The sequence below is a fragment of the Anomaloglossus baeobatrachus genome, chromosome 6 (genome assembly GCF_048569485.1).
Source record: "Anomaloglossus baeobatrachus isolate aAnoBae1 chromosome 6, aAnoBae1.hap1, whole genome shotgun sequence".
In the NCBI taxonomy this organism is placed as follows: Eukaryota; Metazoa; Chordata; class Amphibia; order Anura; family Aromobatidae; genus Anomaloglossus; species Anomaloglossus baeobatrachus.
The window spans coordinates 398,491,265-398,507,397 of record NC_134358.1 but is presented as its reverse complement, the minus strand read 5'-3'; the positions used below and the strand labels follow the sequence as shown (position 1 = coordinate 398,507,397).

The following is a 16,133-nucleotide window of genomic DNA, read 5'->3' as shown; positions in this document are numbered from 1 at the left end:
ATTTCCTTTCCACCGACATCCCCACCATCATCATGGGTGACTTCAACATCCCCACTGATACTTCCCACTCATCTGTCTCTAAACTTCAAACACTCACTTCCTCCTTCAGCCTCACTCAATGGTCCTCTGCAGCTACTCACAAAGATGGCCACAAGCATGACCTCATCTTCACTTGCCTCTGTTCCCTATCTAACCTCTCTAACTCACTACTCGCCCTATCTGACCACAACCTACTCACATTCTCTTCCCTATCTTCTTCAAGTACGCAACCCCCCTCCACAAACTTTCACACCCCCACAGAAATATGAATCACCTTGATTTACATTCAACTTCTCAGTCCCCTCTCCCTCTTGCAGACATTGCTTCTCTACACGATGCAAATGCTGAAGCCTCTTAACACTAGAAGTCCCAGAGAGGGGTCATTTAACATTTCTACCTTTGGAACCCAGAGACGGGTCGAATGACCTGAAGGATTTTAGCTAACTTCCTATAATCACCGTCTTTTGTTCTGTAATTAAGGCCATTACTGTCACACCACAGGAGGTTGTTGTTTTCCATTGAGTTTAGCCATTTAGTTTCTAGTTAGTTCTATTCAGTTTATTGTATGTCATTTAACCCTCTTTCGGGACTTCAGGTGGGAGCTCAAAATTTCTGGGGCTTCTAGTGTTAATACAACACCACCATCTCTGCAGCTCTCGAATCAGCTGCCCCCCTCACACACACCAAAACCCGCACGATCAAAAGGCAACCCTGGCACATGAGTCAGACTAAAGATTTGAGACGGGCTTCCAGAATCGCTGATGGAAGAGTTATCATACCGCCGAGCACTTCGTCACATACAAACAGGCCCTCACCACTTTCAAATCTGCACTCACTGCTGCAAAACAAACCTACTTCTCATCTCTCATCTCCTCTCTCACAACCCTAAACAGCTATTCAACACTATCAACTATCTCCTCCATCCCCCGTCACCACCTCCCTCTCCTCTCATCTCATCTGAAGACTTTGCCTCTTTCTTTAAGCAGAAGATTGACAATATCAGAGCAAGCGTTGGCCCACAATCCCCACAACTACTCAGCCTTCTTCCTCCAAATCCAGCTTCTCCACCATGACAGAAGAGCATCTTTCCACTCTACTCTGAAGATCACATCTCACCACCTGTCCGCTTCATCCACTCCCATCCCACCTCATCCCCAATCTCACCTCAGTCATCATCCCATCCCTAACTCATCTTTTCAACCTATCACTAACAACTGGTATATTCCCTTCATACTTTAAACATGCCTCCATTACACCCATCCTCAAAAAGCCCTCCCTTGACCCTTCCTCTGTGTCAGACTATCGCCCCATATCACTTCTCCCCTATGCCTCAAAACTACTGGAACAGTATGTCCATCTTGAATTGTCCTCATACCTCTCTTCCTGCTCTCTGACTGTCTAGAATCTGAATTCCGACCGCATCATTCCGCTGAAACTGCCCTAACTAAAGTCACTAATGACCTACTAACCGCCAAAGCCAAGTGACACTACTCTGTCCTCCTTCTCCTGGACCTGTCCTCTGCCTTTGACACAGTAGACCATTCCCTTCTATTACAAATTCTCTCATCTCTGAGCATCACAGACTTGGCCCTATCCTGGAACTCCTCATACTTAACCGACCAAACTTTCAGCATCTCCCACCCTCACACCACTTCCTCATCTTGCCCCCTATCTGTCGGGGTCCCCCAAGGTTCAGTTCTAGGACCTCTGCTGTTCTCAATCTACACCTTCGGCCTGGGACATCTCATAGAGTCCCATGGCTTTCAATATCACCTCTACGCTGATGATACGCAGCTCTGCCTCTCTGGAACTGACCTCCCCTCCCTACTAACCAGAATCGCGCAATGTCTGTCTGCTATTTCATCCTTTTTCTCTGCTCGATTCCTAAAACTGAACATGGACAAAGCAGAATTCATTATCTTTCCTCCTCCTCACTCAACTCCCCCACCTGACATATCCATTAATGTCAATGGCTGCTCACTTTCCCCAGTGCCACGTGCTCGCTGCCTGGAAGTAACTCTAGACTCTGCTCTCTTTTTCAAGCCACACATCCCAGCCCTCTCAACCTCCTGCCACCTCCAACTCAAAAATATTTCCCGGATCCGTGCATTCCTTACCTAAGAAGCTGTAAAAACCCTAGTGCATGCCCTTATTATCTCCCGTCTGGATTATTGCAACCTCCTGCTCTGCGGCCTCCCTTTTAACAGTCTCGCACCCCTACAATCTATTCTAAACTATGCTGCCAAACTAATCCACCTGTCCCCACACCACTCCCCGACCTCTCCTCTCTGCCAGCACCTTCATTGGCTTCCCATTGCCCAACGACTCCAGTTCAAAACCCTAACCATGACCTACAAAGCCATCCACAACCTATCTCCTCCCTACATCTGTGACCCAGTCTCCTGGTACTTACCTGCACGTAACCTTCGATCCTCACAAGAACTCCTTCTCTACTCCCCTCTCATCTCCTCTTCCCACCATCGCATCCAGGATTTCTCGCGTGCCTCCCCCATACTCTCGAATGCTCTGCCACAACATATCAGACTCTCTCCTACCGTGAAAAGCTTCAAGAGGAACCTGAAGACCCACCTCTTCCAACAAGCCTACAACCTGCAATAACCCTCAGTCTGATATAGCGCCGCACCACCAGCTCTACATTCACCTACTGTATCCTCACCCATCCCTTGTAGACTGTGAGCACTCACGGGCAGGGACTTCCATCCTCCTGTACCTGTCTGTGTCTTGTATTGTTTATGACTATTGTACTAGTCCCTATTTTGTATACCCCTTTCAAATGTAAAGCGCCATGGAATAAATGGCGCTATAATAATAATAAATAATAATAATAATAAGTCTCTCTCCCACTCTATCTTTCTCCCACTCTGCCACTCTCTCACTCTCCCTTTCTCCCAATTTCCCACTCTCCCTCTCTCCCACCACCCCACTTTCACTCTCTCCCACTCTGGTTCTCTGCCACTCTCCCCCTTTCCCACTCTCCCTCTCTCCTAGTCTACCTCTCAACCTCTCTCGCACACTCCCACTTTCCCTCTATCCCACTCTCCCGCTCTCTCACTCTCTTACCTCCTGTCTCTCCCTCTCTCCCACTCTCCCTCTCTCCCTCCCACTCTACCTCTCTCCTTTTATCTCCCTCTCTTCATCTGTCCCACTCTCCCACTCTCCCTCTCTCACTCTGTCTCTCCTCCCACTCTCCTTCTCTCCCACTCGCCCTCTTACCCTCTCACCACCAAAATAATATTAATTGACACATAAGCTGTCCTATATAAGCATCTGCTTTGTTGCCTATAGCAACCAATAAGAGCTACAATTAATGACCTATAGCAAATTAGAAGCAGAGCTATGATTGATTACTATATGCCACCTTATAAATTTCCGAGCTGTCAAAACAGCCAATATATTACCTCACACATCCAAACAGTAAATAAGCTGGGGGGAGGGGGTTTGGCCAATAGCTGTAAAGTACAGGGTTAAAATTTCCCCTCAAAACATAGTCTATGACGTGGCTGTATAGCATGTTCTAATTGTAAATGTGACAGTGCAAATTCATGTAGCAGACATACATTCATACACACACACATACTCAGCTTTAGAAATATACATATTGGATATAGATTTATATGGTATACATTTCACACCGAAAAATAAGATGATACAAACTAATTTAGAATTTCAACATTGTTTAATAAAAATTCAATGCATCAATATGAAGTTAGCAAAACATCTCACTGTTTGTAACTCACATCACAACCACTGGGTGGCCACATATAGTCACATATGGCACAGAGTATCACATCAAGTCATTATTTTATCATTTGTTTTTATTTTTTACAAAGCTCGTCACCTAAGACTAAATATTTTGGGATATCTCAAGCCAAGAAGAAAGGTAAGAAAGATCACATCCAGAATAACAAATGTTTATGTTCTCAGTAAACTATTTTACTTAAACACTGCAGTATTGGTGAATTAAAAAAAAAATCCTCATGTAGATGCTGATGTCTACAGTGTGTAAAGAAAACCTCCGTACTGATATAACAGGTAGGATGGATCATTCTTTCACTCCATAAAGTCATGGTAAGAGAATAGACGAAGTAAATTAAGTAAATAAACACACATTAGAAAAATTATATATATTTCACTATTTAACATTTATTAATGAAAACAAAAATGAAATAAAATCATGCATTTGCTATAAAGAAAGTTTCTGTCATTAAAAAATAGTTTCAGTATGTTTTGTTTCAGTAACAATAGTTTCACATATGCAGCTTTATTGAGTATGTTGTTGACCCCTTAAAACTAGAAGTCCCAGAGAGGGGTCATTTAACATTTCTACCATTGAAACCCTATGGAGCTCGAAATTCCTGGGACTTCTATTAAAGGACTGGACTATTGGGAGTCTTTTTGAAAAGTATTGGTTGAGGGATGAGCTGTATTTGTCAATGGTAACATTTTGGGGTTTGTGTAGCCTAATAATTCTTTATAGGAAAGAATAGAAAAAAAAGCAACAATTCTGATGTTTTTTCCAGGAGGTCAGTACTGTTATGGTGACACCAAATTTATATAGTTTCACTTATACATGATTACTTTTGTACAATACATACACTATTTGAAAAATCTTCATTTATTTTTGTGTTACAATATACAAAAATCTATAGCTCTTTTTATTTTTCTATAAACGCCATGGTTTTCTAAGACTTGTAATTGTGGATTTTTTTTTTTTGCTTGTTATGTTGCAAAAATGTTCAACATTTAGGATTATTAATAAAATATGTTACTAATATGGGTAATTACAAACATGGTGATATCATATACTTGTGTGTTTGTTAAGGATTTTTTTTATTGTTTAAATTGTGATTTTTTTTTTTTGCATTTGTATATACCATACTTAAAAATATTTTGTTGGGATTTTTTTGCATTATTTATTGGTCACGTCGGACGTGAATTTATGAATCTATGATTACTTTAATAATACACTGCACTATTTATGTAATACAGTACATTATCTCATCCTGGCTTTTTTCGGCCCCAGAGGCGTAACAATCATGGTTGCAGAGAGTGCAACAGTGATCAGACCCATGCTTGAGGGGGGCCCGGAGACATTCAGCTGGATTTGCATCTGAGGACACACATTCAGCTGAAGTATATCACAGTGCAGACTCCCATAAGGTCCCTGTATTACAATGCATGCCGCTGGCCATTCAGAGGCCGAGAGCTGATGTCGGTGTACCCGGCATTGGTGTCAAGTCAACGGAGTGGAGTTAGGTGATTAGAATGTTTTTATGTTATTTTTTTATTTCACTAGTGAACAGCGACAGAAGGGTGACATATGTACCAAGAAGGAGCTCATGATGGGGGACATATATACCGGGGTGGGGCTCAGGAGAGTGGACATATATACCAGTATGGGGGAACCAGGATGGAGGACAAACATACCAGGATGGGGACATATAAATACCAGGAAAGGGCCCAGGGTGAGGGACATTTGTACAGGATGGGGGACATTAATACATAATGAAGGGGGCGATATGAGCAGCACATATGTCTTTAGAGGATTTAGAATGGTACAAGAGCCTATACATCTGATCAACATGCAGAGGGGCAGGTCTAAATCTTGCACTTGGGCCTATTGGACTTTAGTTATGCTACCAGCTATATCTAATAGGCATCGGTAGGAAACATCCACAAATGGCAGTGCCTTGTGTTCCTGAGAGTAATTCAGTTGATGAGCCTCAAGTTCACCAAGCATTCATAAGCAATATAAGAATTAGGTTCTAAAAGTAGATAAATGGCCCGGATTTAGTCAGTTCCCAATACCCATGGCATAGACAAAGCTCCTGTACACGCTTCTTACCTGCATCGCACATGTACGTTTTATAAATATATATATATATATATCTATATATATATATATAGATATATATATATATATATATATTCAAAAAGTTATGGGTGCAAGCACTAGCATTGAGACATAGAACATCAGAACATTCCCTCTTAATAACTTAGTAAAGGCTCTCCTAATCAAAAATCAGTATCAACTAGATAAACAGAATCTAATATACATGTATTTTAACATATCAAAACTGGAAGGGAAAAATTACTTTAAAGTTGTGAAATTTTTTTTAATTACTTTTATTTTGCACTTTACTAGTATATCATACTCTGTTTTAATCAGCACTAAGCTCTATAAGAGTAAAGGGTGCTTTACATGCTGCGACATTGCTACCGATATATCGTCGGGTCACGTCGTTCGTAACGCACATCCGGAGCCGGTAGCGACATCGCAGCGTGTGACACCAAGGAGTGAAGATCAACGATCGCAAAATCGCTCAAAAACGTTGATCGTTGACACGTCGCTCCTTTCCTTAATATCGCTGCTGCCACAGTTACGATGTTGTTCGTTGGTCCTGCGGCATCCCACATCGCTATGTGTGACACCACAGGAACGACGAACATCTCCTTACCTGCGTCCACCGGTAATGCGGAAGGAAGGAGGTGGGCGGGATGTTACGTCCCGCTCATCTCCGCCCCTCTGCTTCTATTGGCCGGCCGCTTAGTGACACCGCAGTGACGTTGCTATGATGCCGAACGCACCTCCCCCTTGAGGGAGGGGATTGTTTGGCAGTCACAGCGACGTCACTGACAAGGTATGTGCGTGTGACGCTGCCGTGGCGATAATGTTCACTACGGCAGCGAGCACCAAATGTTGCATGAACGACGGGGGCGAGTGCTATCGCGCTTGACATCGCTAGCAATCGCTAGCGATGTCGCAGCGTGTAAAGCACCCTTAAAAGTATGATATACTAGTAAAATGCATAGCCTAGTAAAATATATATTTATATTCACTTTCCAAACTTATATTTTAAAACAAGCAAGAATGGAAAATACACAAAGCATTTCAAGAGTAATAACATATAAGTAAGTTGTGCTGCTCGAATGACCATGGTTGAGGCTTCGACATCCCCTGTAAAATGTAAGAAATTCTATTAATCTTTACAAAAAGTTACGTTTTTCACCAAGATAATGTTTTTCAAAAATGAATTACCTAGTGTCATAAAAAAAGGTAAAAAAAAAAAAAAAGGTATTGATAGAATGATCTCTTAAAGGGAGCCAATCACCAGGATGTTCGTATATAAGCTAAAGCCATTGCTGTACTGGTGCTATCAGGCTGATTCTCTACATACCTGCAGTGGTCAGCTCGAATGTTTAGGTTTTGAAATTCCAAAAAGTAACGTTTATAAGATGAGCTGCTTGTTGAGTGGCAGCTGCACTGGAGCAGATAATATATTCATAGTTATCCCCTCCCTCTGTTAGAATTAGCATAAGTATTATACAAACGATTCACTTTGTTGCAGGACCTGTGTGAGGTCATACCCATGTGACCTGGTATCCAGCTTTGTTGGCTGAGGCCCCGCCCCTTCTGGTCACATGGGTATGACCTCACACAGGTCCTGCAACAGACAAAGTGAATCGTCTGTATAATACTTATGCTAATTCTATCAGGGGGAGGAGATGACTATGAATATATTATCTGCTCTATTGCAACTGTCACTTAACAAGCAGCTAATTTTATAAACTTTACTTTTTTGGATTTTAAAATCTATACATCCTAGATGACCACTGCAGGTATGTAGAGAATCAGCCTGATAGTGCAAGTATAGCACTGGTTTTAGCTTATAAATGAAAGTCCTGGTGATTGGTTCCCTATAATGATTCCTAGGACAAAGTAAATGTATGTGCCACATTTTTTGGGAAAATGATATTACATAGGCATATATATCTATAGAGAATAAGGGCATTTATTGCCATTCTATGTCTAAAAATTAACATCAGTATAGGAGCAATTATCTATATAATTAGGGCCATATTAAGGATAGTTCTTATTTTCCCCTTCATATATTATGTTGAGCCTTCAGTTAAGCAACTGGAAAGAAAAAAGCATAAATATAGTTTATTTATCCCAAGAGGGATTGGACAATGTATTAAAAGGAGATTGCTTATCTGGAGTAGTTGTGAACAGTCTTAGGCTATGTGCGCACAGTGCATTTTTCGCGGCGTTTTTGCGCGTTTTTCGGGTGCGTTTTTGGCCTCAAAACTGCAGGACTTTGCTTCCCCAGCAAAGTCTATGAGTTTTCATTTTTGCTGTCCACACACATCTGTTTTGATGCGTTTTTTTCGACGCAGGTGCGTTTTTGTGCGTTTTTAGCAGCCAAAAACGCACAAAAATGCAGCGTCAAAAAGACGCAGTGTGCAAACCTAGCCTTATAAAGCACATGTATCTTAACAGCTGCTGCAGTCCCCATAGGTGGATAACAGATCGATGCTGCCATATAAAATAAAAACTGGAGTATAAGAAAAGTGTGATCTTTATTTCTACACTTTTCCAAGTCACAGCTCCTTCACCATCAAATATCACACATGTACACCTGTGGGTTTTTTCCTTATGAAGGATCTGTGATTCCAAAACACGTAAAAATAAACATCTAGCTTTTCTTATGGAAAGTCAATGGAGGGAGGAAGGGGGGGTGGAATCCACCACCAACAAAAATGATTTATATAAAAATCAAAAATTTATTAGAACATATAAATTAAAAATGAAAAAAACGCAAAAGGGCAAGGAAAATACATCATGTACATCCTTATGCGTTTCGGAAAGGGGGTTAAAAACATGTCCTTAATCATAGACCTATGATTAAGACATGTTTTCAACCCCCTGTCCAAAACGCGTAAGGATGTAAATGATGTATTTTCCTTGCCTTTTTGCGTTTTCTTCATTTTTAAATTTATATGTTCTAATGTTCTAATAAATTTTTGATTTTTATATAAATCATTTTTGTTGGTGCTGGATTCCACCCCCCCTTCCTCCCTCCTCCCCCATTGACTTTTCTTGGATTCCAGAATGGGCTGCTCTGGAGGATCCGTGCACCACTCATCCATCTGGGGACTCTTTATCGTGGTAAGCTGAAAACACTTTACCTTGTTCTTAACTTTTCTTATACTTCAGTTTTTATTTTATTTGGCAGCACGGTTTTTATGCCTTTTCTTACAGCATCGATCTGATATTGCTCATTCGCACATTTCAAACTCAAATTATTTTAGATATTAATAACAGCTTGTTCAGCCTCTAACTTATAAAAAAAAATAACTACAATATGAAATAGGAATTTGAAAATATATTGTATAACTCATGTAGTTGATTTTACAGATGTAATACTTTCATGCTAAGGAAATACTGTAGGAAATACTACTATATACTGTATCCGTGCTATACTCTATCCACCATCATCCATTTTGCAGGCCAGCATTTGAAGTACATTACAAAGATAAAAATAATTATTTCTCTTCACCATTATTCATCAGCACATTTAGTAAAAAATATGGGTATAGTGAATTCTGTGTACAAACTAAACTGTGACTTTCGCCCATCAAGACCTGTGTGTACAAGTTTTAAAAACGAATGTTTAAGCTTCCTAGTGATATTAAAATATCTGAGCACAAGCCCAAAAAACTGGCTTTGGAACAATAGCAAGGCACTTCTGGTGTCTTCTGGTAATTGTAATATTTCCTTTTAGTTTCCAGGGTTTGATAAACACAATATCAAGAATCAATTCTTACATTACAGCCAACACATGGCAATCAAAATAGGTAACCCAGTGCTATTTTCAGAAGCTGACATGGTTCTAATCTGTACATCTTCCCGTGTTTTTTCATTTTCTTCCCCAGCTCGACATCTTCCTACCTTTAAGGCCCAGTCACACTAAACAACTTACCAGCGATCCCAACAACGATCCAACCTGATAGGGATCGCTGGTAAGTTGCTAGGAGGTTGCTGGTGAGATGTCACACTGCGACGCTCCAGCGATCCCACCAGCAACCTGACCTGGCAGGGATCGCTGGAGCGTGGCTACACGAGTTGCTCGTGTGCTCACCAGCAACCAGTGTCCCAGCCCCCAGCCAGCAGCGCCGCGTGGAAGATGCTGTGCTTGGTAACTAAGGTAAATATCGGGTAACCAACCCGATATTTACCTTGGTTACCAGCGCACGCAGCTACACGTGCAGAGAGCAGGGAGCAGCGCACACTGCTTAGCGCTGGCTCCCTGCTCTCCTAGTTACAGCACACATTGGGTTAATTACCCGATGTGTACTGCAGCTAAATGTGCACAGAGCAGGGAGCAGCGCACAATGCTTAGCGCTGGCTCCCTGCTCTCCTAGTTACAGCACACATTGGGTTAATTACCCGATGTGTGCTGTAGCTACACGTGCAGAGAGCAGGGAGCCGCGCACACTGCTTAGCGCTGGCTCCCTGCTCTCCTAGCTACAGTACACATGGGGTTAATTACCCGATGTGTACTCTGCTACACGTGCAAGAAGCAGGAGCCAGCACTGACAGTGAGAGCGGAGGAGGCTGGTAACGAAGGTAAATATCGGGTAACCAAGGACAGGGCTTCTTGGTTACTCGATGTTTACCGTGGTTACCAGCCTCCGCAGAAGCCGGCTCCTGCTCCCTGCACATTCAGTTGTTGCTGTCTCGCTGTCACACACAGCGATCTGTGCTTCACAGCGGGACAGCAACAACTAAAAAATGGCCCAGGACATTCAGCAATAACCAACGACCTCACAGCAGGGGCCGGGTTGTTGCTGGATGTCACACTAAGCAACATCGCTAGCAACATCTCTGTTACTTCACAAAAGTTGTTCGTTAGCAGCGATGTTGCTAGCGATGTTGCTTAGTGTGACGGGGCCTTTAGTCTCATTGATCCATTATTATTTTCAATTCCTTCCCAGCTACAAACTTAAAAGCAATCTGTACAGTCATATTGAGCAATGAGAAAATCACATTAGAAACATGCACCTATAGATCGTCCTTTGTAAATACTGATTCTCACTCACTAGTCCACATTCGCTTTATTTATTTATAGTAGACAAGCCCTAATGAAGTAATCACCAACTGAGCACAAACTGTATACACAAGAACAACTAACTTAAGGTTGAATTGCGACATCCTTAACTTAGACAATATAACTCACTTGTCCTTTACAATTTTATCTCCTGCCATCTTCACTTCAATTCCTCAATACTCCTCCCTATTTCCCCATTCTTTTTATTGTATTATAAAGTTGTTTTTGTTTTGCATTAAAAAGTTTAACTTTTGCTGGTACCATGGAAAAAAAAATCAATCTGCATGGGGTCCCAATGACCCGATGGTACCAGACAAAGGCTAAATATAATGTTTAAGTGTCAAGAGATGACAGTATCTACATGTAAAAATAAATTATACTTAATTTTATTAACTAATTACCATATGAATATATATGTTGGTTTTGGTATACTAAAGTTAAAAAGGAAACCTATGCAAATTTTCAGACAAAAAAAAAAAGATAAATAAAAAATGGCATATAATGTTAAGGAAACTAAATGTAAAAAAAATATACTATACCTGCAGAATTAGAGCAGTTAGCATTTTTGGGTTCATCCTGATTTGTATCCTTCAAAATGGCTGTAATATAAAATTATAGTATCAGCTATGTTAATTTATTTTAGAATGGTATGACATACAATTTGTTTAATTAATACATTTATACAAATTATGTTATTATTATTTTACAAAGACATAACATAAAATGTATTATTCAACAGAATATAGGGTTAGATTTCAAGAGGGTCAGGAAACAATAATTTGGAATTTATGAAATATATTTGTTTATAATTCAATATTAAATAATGTTCCGTACCTGTGTCATATGTAACTTCTTGCCATAGGTCCCTCATTGCCACATTTCCTTCATGTTTGTACCTGCATTTATATATTTTACCGATGTCAGATTTTGTAATTGTTATCCAGCTGTAGAATGAGGACATTTGGCTGGATTCATTCTTCACAAGTTCCCCCTGCTCTGAATGCAGCTCGCCATCTCTTCCATCCACTGTCCACATCACATTTATCATGTCGGGGAAGAAATTCTGTAGGTTACACAGTAAAGTTGCAAACCCTGTATCCTTCACAACTTCCTTAGATGTAGCCAAGATAGTCACATCTGGTTTAACTGCTGCCTGATCTGAATAAAAGAATAATTTTTGCAATAAGAAATTAAATAGTATGTTGGACAATTCTTTTAACTTATGAAAACTTGTTAACATTAATTAAATGTGTTAATATGTATATATGTATATAGTATGTATTTGTATATACATACAATATTTTATTATATTATATATATATATATATATATATATATATATATATATATATATATATATATATATATAAAAATAAATATGTGTAATAAAGAAAAAAGAACTGGAAAAAAAATGGTAATATCAGTACTCATTTGTAACAAGGTACTTTTGTGTTACATAAACATCTTCCTGCACCTTGATGTATATGAATGTCATGGAACTCTTCTGATACCATAATATATGTATGTTATGGTACTTATCTGCCCAGTCTCAGAAGCCGTGCACATACGATCACCCTAAATGCATGTTCATAAGTTACAGCTATGTTTCTCCTGTCACATGCAAAATCGGAGAAATCTTTGATACCGGCCATTTATCAAAAAAGTGTTTAACAGGGCTGCCAATGGCCTAACAATAACCCTCCAGGTCTCCCAGAAGCAAAGATTTACTGACAATAATACTTAGGGATACCATGTATTCAAAAACATCATAAAAGTTATGATGTGGATGCTGCTAAAAATCCATTTGGGAGACTGAAAGGTAAATTAAGTTGAATAATGTTGAAATTAATGATGAAAGAGCCCCCTAAAAGAAGAAGGAAAATCAAAATCATTAAAAAAGCAATGGTGGCCTCCAAAATTAAATAATTTATCAACAAGCATTGCAATAAAAACAGCCCTCATACAGTCATATGAAAAAGTTTGGGCACCCCTATTAATGTTAACCTTTTTTCTTTATAACAATTTGGGTTTTTGCAACAGCTATTTCAGTTTCATATATCTAATAACTGATGGACTCAGTAATATTTCTGTATTGAAATGAGGTTTATTGTACTAACAGAAAATGTGCAATCCGCATTTAAACAAAATTTGACCGGTGCAAAAGTAAGGGCACCCTTATCAATTTCTTGATTTGAACACTCCTAACTACTTTTTACTGACTTACTAAAGCACTAAATTGGTTTTGTAACCTCATTGAGCTTTGAACTTCATAGGCAGGTGTATCCAATCATGAGAAAAGGTATTTAAGGTGGCCACTTGCAAGTTGTTCTCCTATTTGAATCTCCTATGAAGAGTGGCATCATGGGCTCCTCAAAACAACTCTCAAATGATCTGAAAACAAAGATTATTCAACATAGTTGTTCAGGGGAAGGATACATAAAGTTGTCTCAGAGATTTAAACTGTCAGTTTCCACTGTGAGGAACATAGTAAGGGAATGGAAGAAAACAGGTACAGTTCTTGTTAAGCCCAGAAGTGGTAGGCCAAGAAAAATATCAGAAAGGCAGAGAAGAAGAATGGTGAGAACAGTCAAGGACAATCCACAGACCACCTCCAAAGACCTGCAGCATCATCTTGCTGCAGATGGTGTCAATGTGCATCGGTCAACAATACAGCGCATGTTGCACAAGGAGAAGCTGTATGGGAGAGTGATGCGAAAGAAGCCGTTTCTGCAAGCACGCCACAAACAAAGTCGCCTGAGGTATGCAAAAGCACATTTGGACAAGCCAGTTACATTTTGGAAGAAGGTCCTGTGGACTGATGAAACAAAGATTGAGTTGTTTTGCCATACATAAAGGCGTTATGCATGGAGGCAAAAAAACACGGCATTCCAAGAAAAGCACTTGCTACCCACAGTAAAATTTGGTGGAGGTTCCATCATGCTTTGGGGCTGTGTGGCCAATGCTGGCACCGGGAATCTTGTTAAAGTTGAGGGTGGCATAGATTCAACTCAGTATCAGCAGATTCTTGACAATAATGTGCAAGAATCAGTGACGAAGTTGAAGTTACGCAGGGGATGGATATTTCAGCAAGACAATGATCCAAAACACCGCTCCAAATCTACTCAGGCATTCATGCAAAGGAACAATTACAGTGTTCTGGAATGGCCATCCCAGTCCCCAGACCTGAATATCATTGAACATCTGTGGGATGATTTGAAGCGTGCTGTCCATGCTCGGCGACCATCAAACTTAACTGAACTGGAATTGTTTTGTAAACAGGAATGGTCAAATATACCTTCATCCAGGATCCAGGAACTCATTAAAAGCCACAGGAAGCGACTAGAGGCTGTGATTTTTGCAAAAGGAGGATCTACAAAATATTAATGTCACTTTTATGTCGAGGTGCCCGTACTTTTGCACCTGTCAAATTTAGTTTAAATTTGGATTGCACATTTTCTGTTTGTACAATAAACCTCATTTCAATCCAGAAATATTACTGAGTCCATCAGTAATTAGATATATGAAACTGAAATAGCTGTTGCAAAATCCCAAATTGTTATAAAGAAAAAAGGTTAACATTAATAGGGGTGCCCAAACTTTTTCATATGACTGTATTACTTCATTAAAAAAAAAAAATCAACATGAAGTGCCACAAGGAAAATAAATAAAAAAAATGCTTGATCCATAAGGTAGAAGATATGCCAGTCATTAAAGGCTAGGTATTATGATAGATAATACAAAAAAATACAGCATAAATAGCAGATTTTTCACATAATGATATTATGAATTTTGTAATGACATGGACATTCCACATTGTAATCTGGATTTATTATGTCTGCTTTAAAATGCTTCCAGACTATTGTCTACTCAGATGTTCTGAGCAAGTTAACATTACTCAGGATCAGGTTTCCATTAGATTAATCCTTAACTGCTGATTATTACATCTAATAAGGCTACAGAATGGGTTCACATTAAAGGTTTTTATGTCCCTGCTGCATGTCCCTGTGATAATATAATAAAATGATAACTCCATTATATTAAGGAATAGCTGATCACACAGAAAAATCACAAAAGTAAGATCAAGCATCTGATCTAGCATTCAAAAGTATAAGTATTCTCAGTGAGCGGAAGGTTGGTTATTATTTTTTTTCCCCACAAAGGAACATTAAAGTCAATGTAATACTGCAATTTTAATGTCCATGTTGAATTATGTTATGTTGATCTCTAACTGTAGACTTAAGGGACATATGCTTTAAAGAGGAAAATCATTTACAATGAATCTATCCCTCACAAAGTACAGTAGAAATAGAGGAATTGGTAGAACTCAGCAAATTACAACAAAGGCATAGAAGTAGGATAGATATAACGTATAGTAATTAATATCTCTCTCTTTATATATATATATATATATATATATATATATATATATATATATATAGATAGATAGATAGATAGATATAATATCTTGGGATAAGAGAGGTGTGATTGGTAGTTTAATTTGAATTCAAGTTAAGGAATTTAGAAAGTAAAAAAAAATTCTGAAGTATATACTGGAATTGTTACACTTGGCATTATCATTGATTTATTTTGTTTTTAATCTTAGGAAATAAATATTAATAGGAGAAAAAGAGAAGTTTCTGACTTACTTTTTAATCACTTAATGTTTTTGTTTCTATTAAACTATACTTACCAATTACCAAAAGTTTTGTGCCTGCTCCAAATTTCTTCATGTTGGCGTCCTTACACAGTGGTGATTTTCTTAGCAAAAACTGAGCTATGATAAAGACTAAAGCTAAAGCAAATATTTTTTTTTAAATCATTGCAGGATACATATTTTACATTATGATTAATGAAATTATATTGAAATGAACTTGATCCAAATGACAAAATAATCATTTTTTATATTGCATTCATACTGATGGTATTGCAAATATTAACAAATATGTTAATTTTCTCTAAGTGATGGGTAATAAATTATGCTTAATTCAAAATGCTATACTCCATAGTAAAAAGTCACATTGTTACTTTTGTGATATTATAGACTGAAATTATTTTAATTTGCATCATTAGCAATAGGAACTATATATTAGAGGTAGAGGAGGTGTCACGCTCCCAGGGATTTAAAAAAAAAACCCCAAAAAACAAAAACAAACACATTTTTGGGTATTATGCCCAAAAAAT

At 38.9% G+C, this 16,133-nt stretch overlaps 1 protein-coding gene across 1 annotated transcript in view; it reads right to left on the bottom strand.

Annotated features, from left to right (window-relative positions):
- Positions 1–6,413: 6,413 nt before the first annotated feature.
- LOC142243939 (uncharacterized) overlaps positions 6,414–16,133 on the bottom strand; it is a 42,471-nt gene continuing 32,751 nt past the window's right edge. Inside the window, exons 5-8 of the mRNA XM_075316132.1 lie at positions 15,643–15,695; positions 11,787–12,110; positions 11,492–11,551; positions 6,414–7,018 (exon numbers count right to left, since the gene is read on the bottom strand). Coding sequence (XP_075172247.1) covers positions 6,897–7,018; positions 11,492–11,551; positions 11,787–12,110; positions 15,643–15,695 — 559 coding nt within the window. The 3' untranslated portion in view covers positions 6,414–6,896. The remainder of the gene's footprint in view (positions 7,019–11,491; positions 11,552–11,786; positions 12,111–15,642; positions 15,696–16,133) is intronic.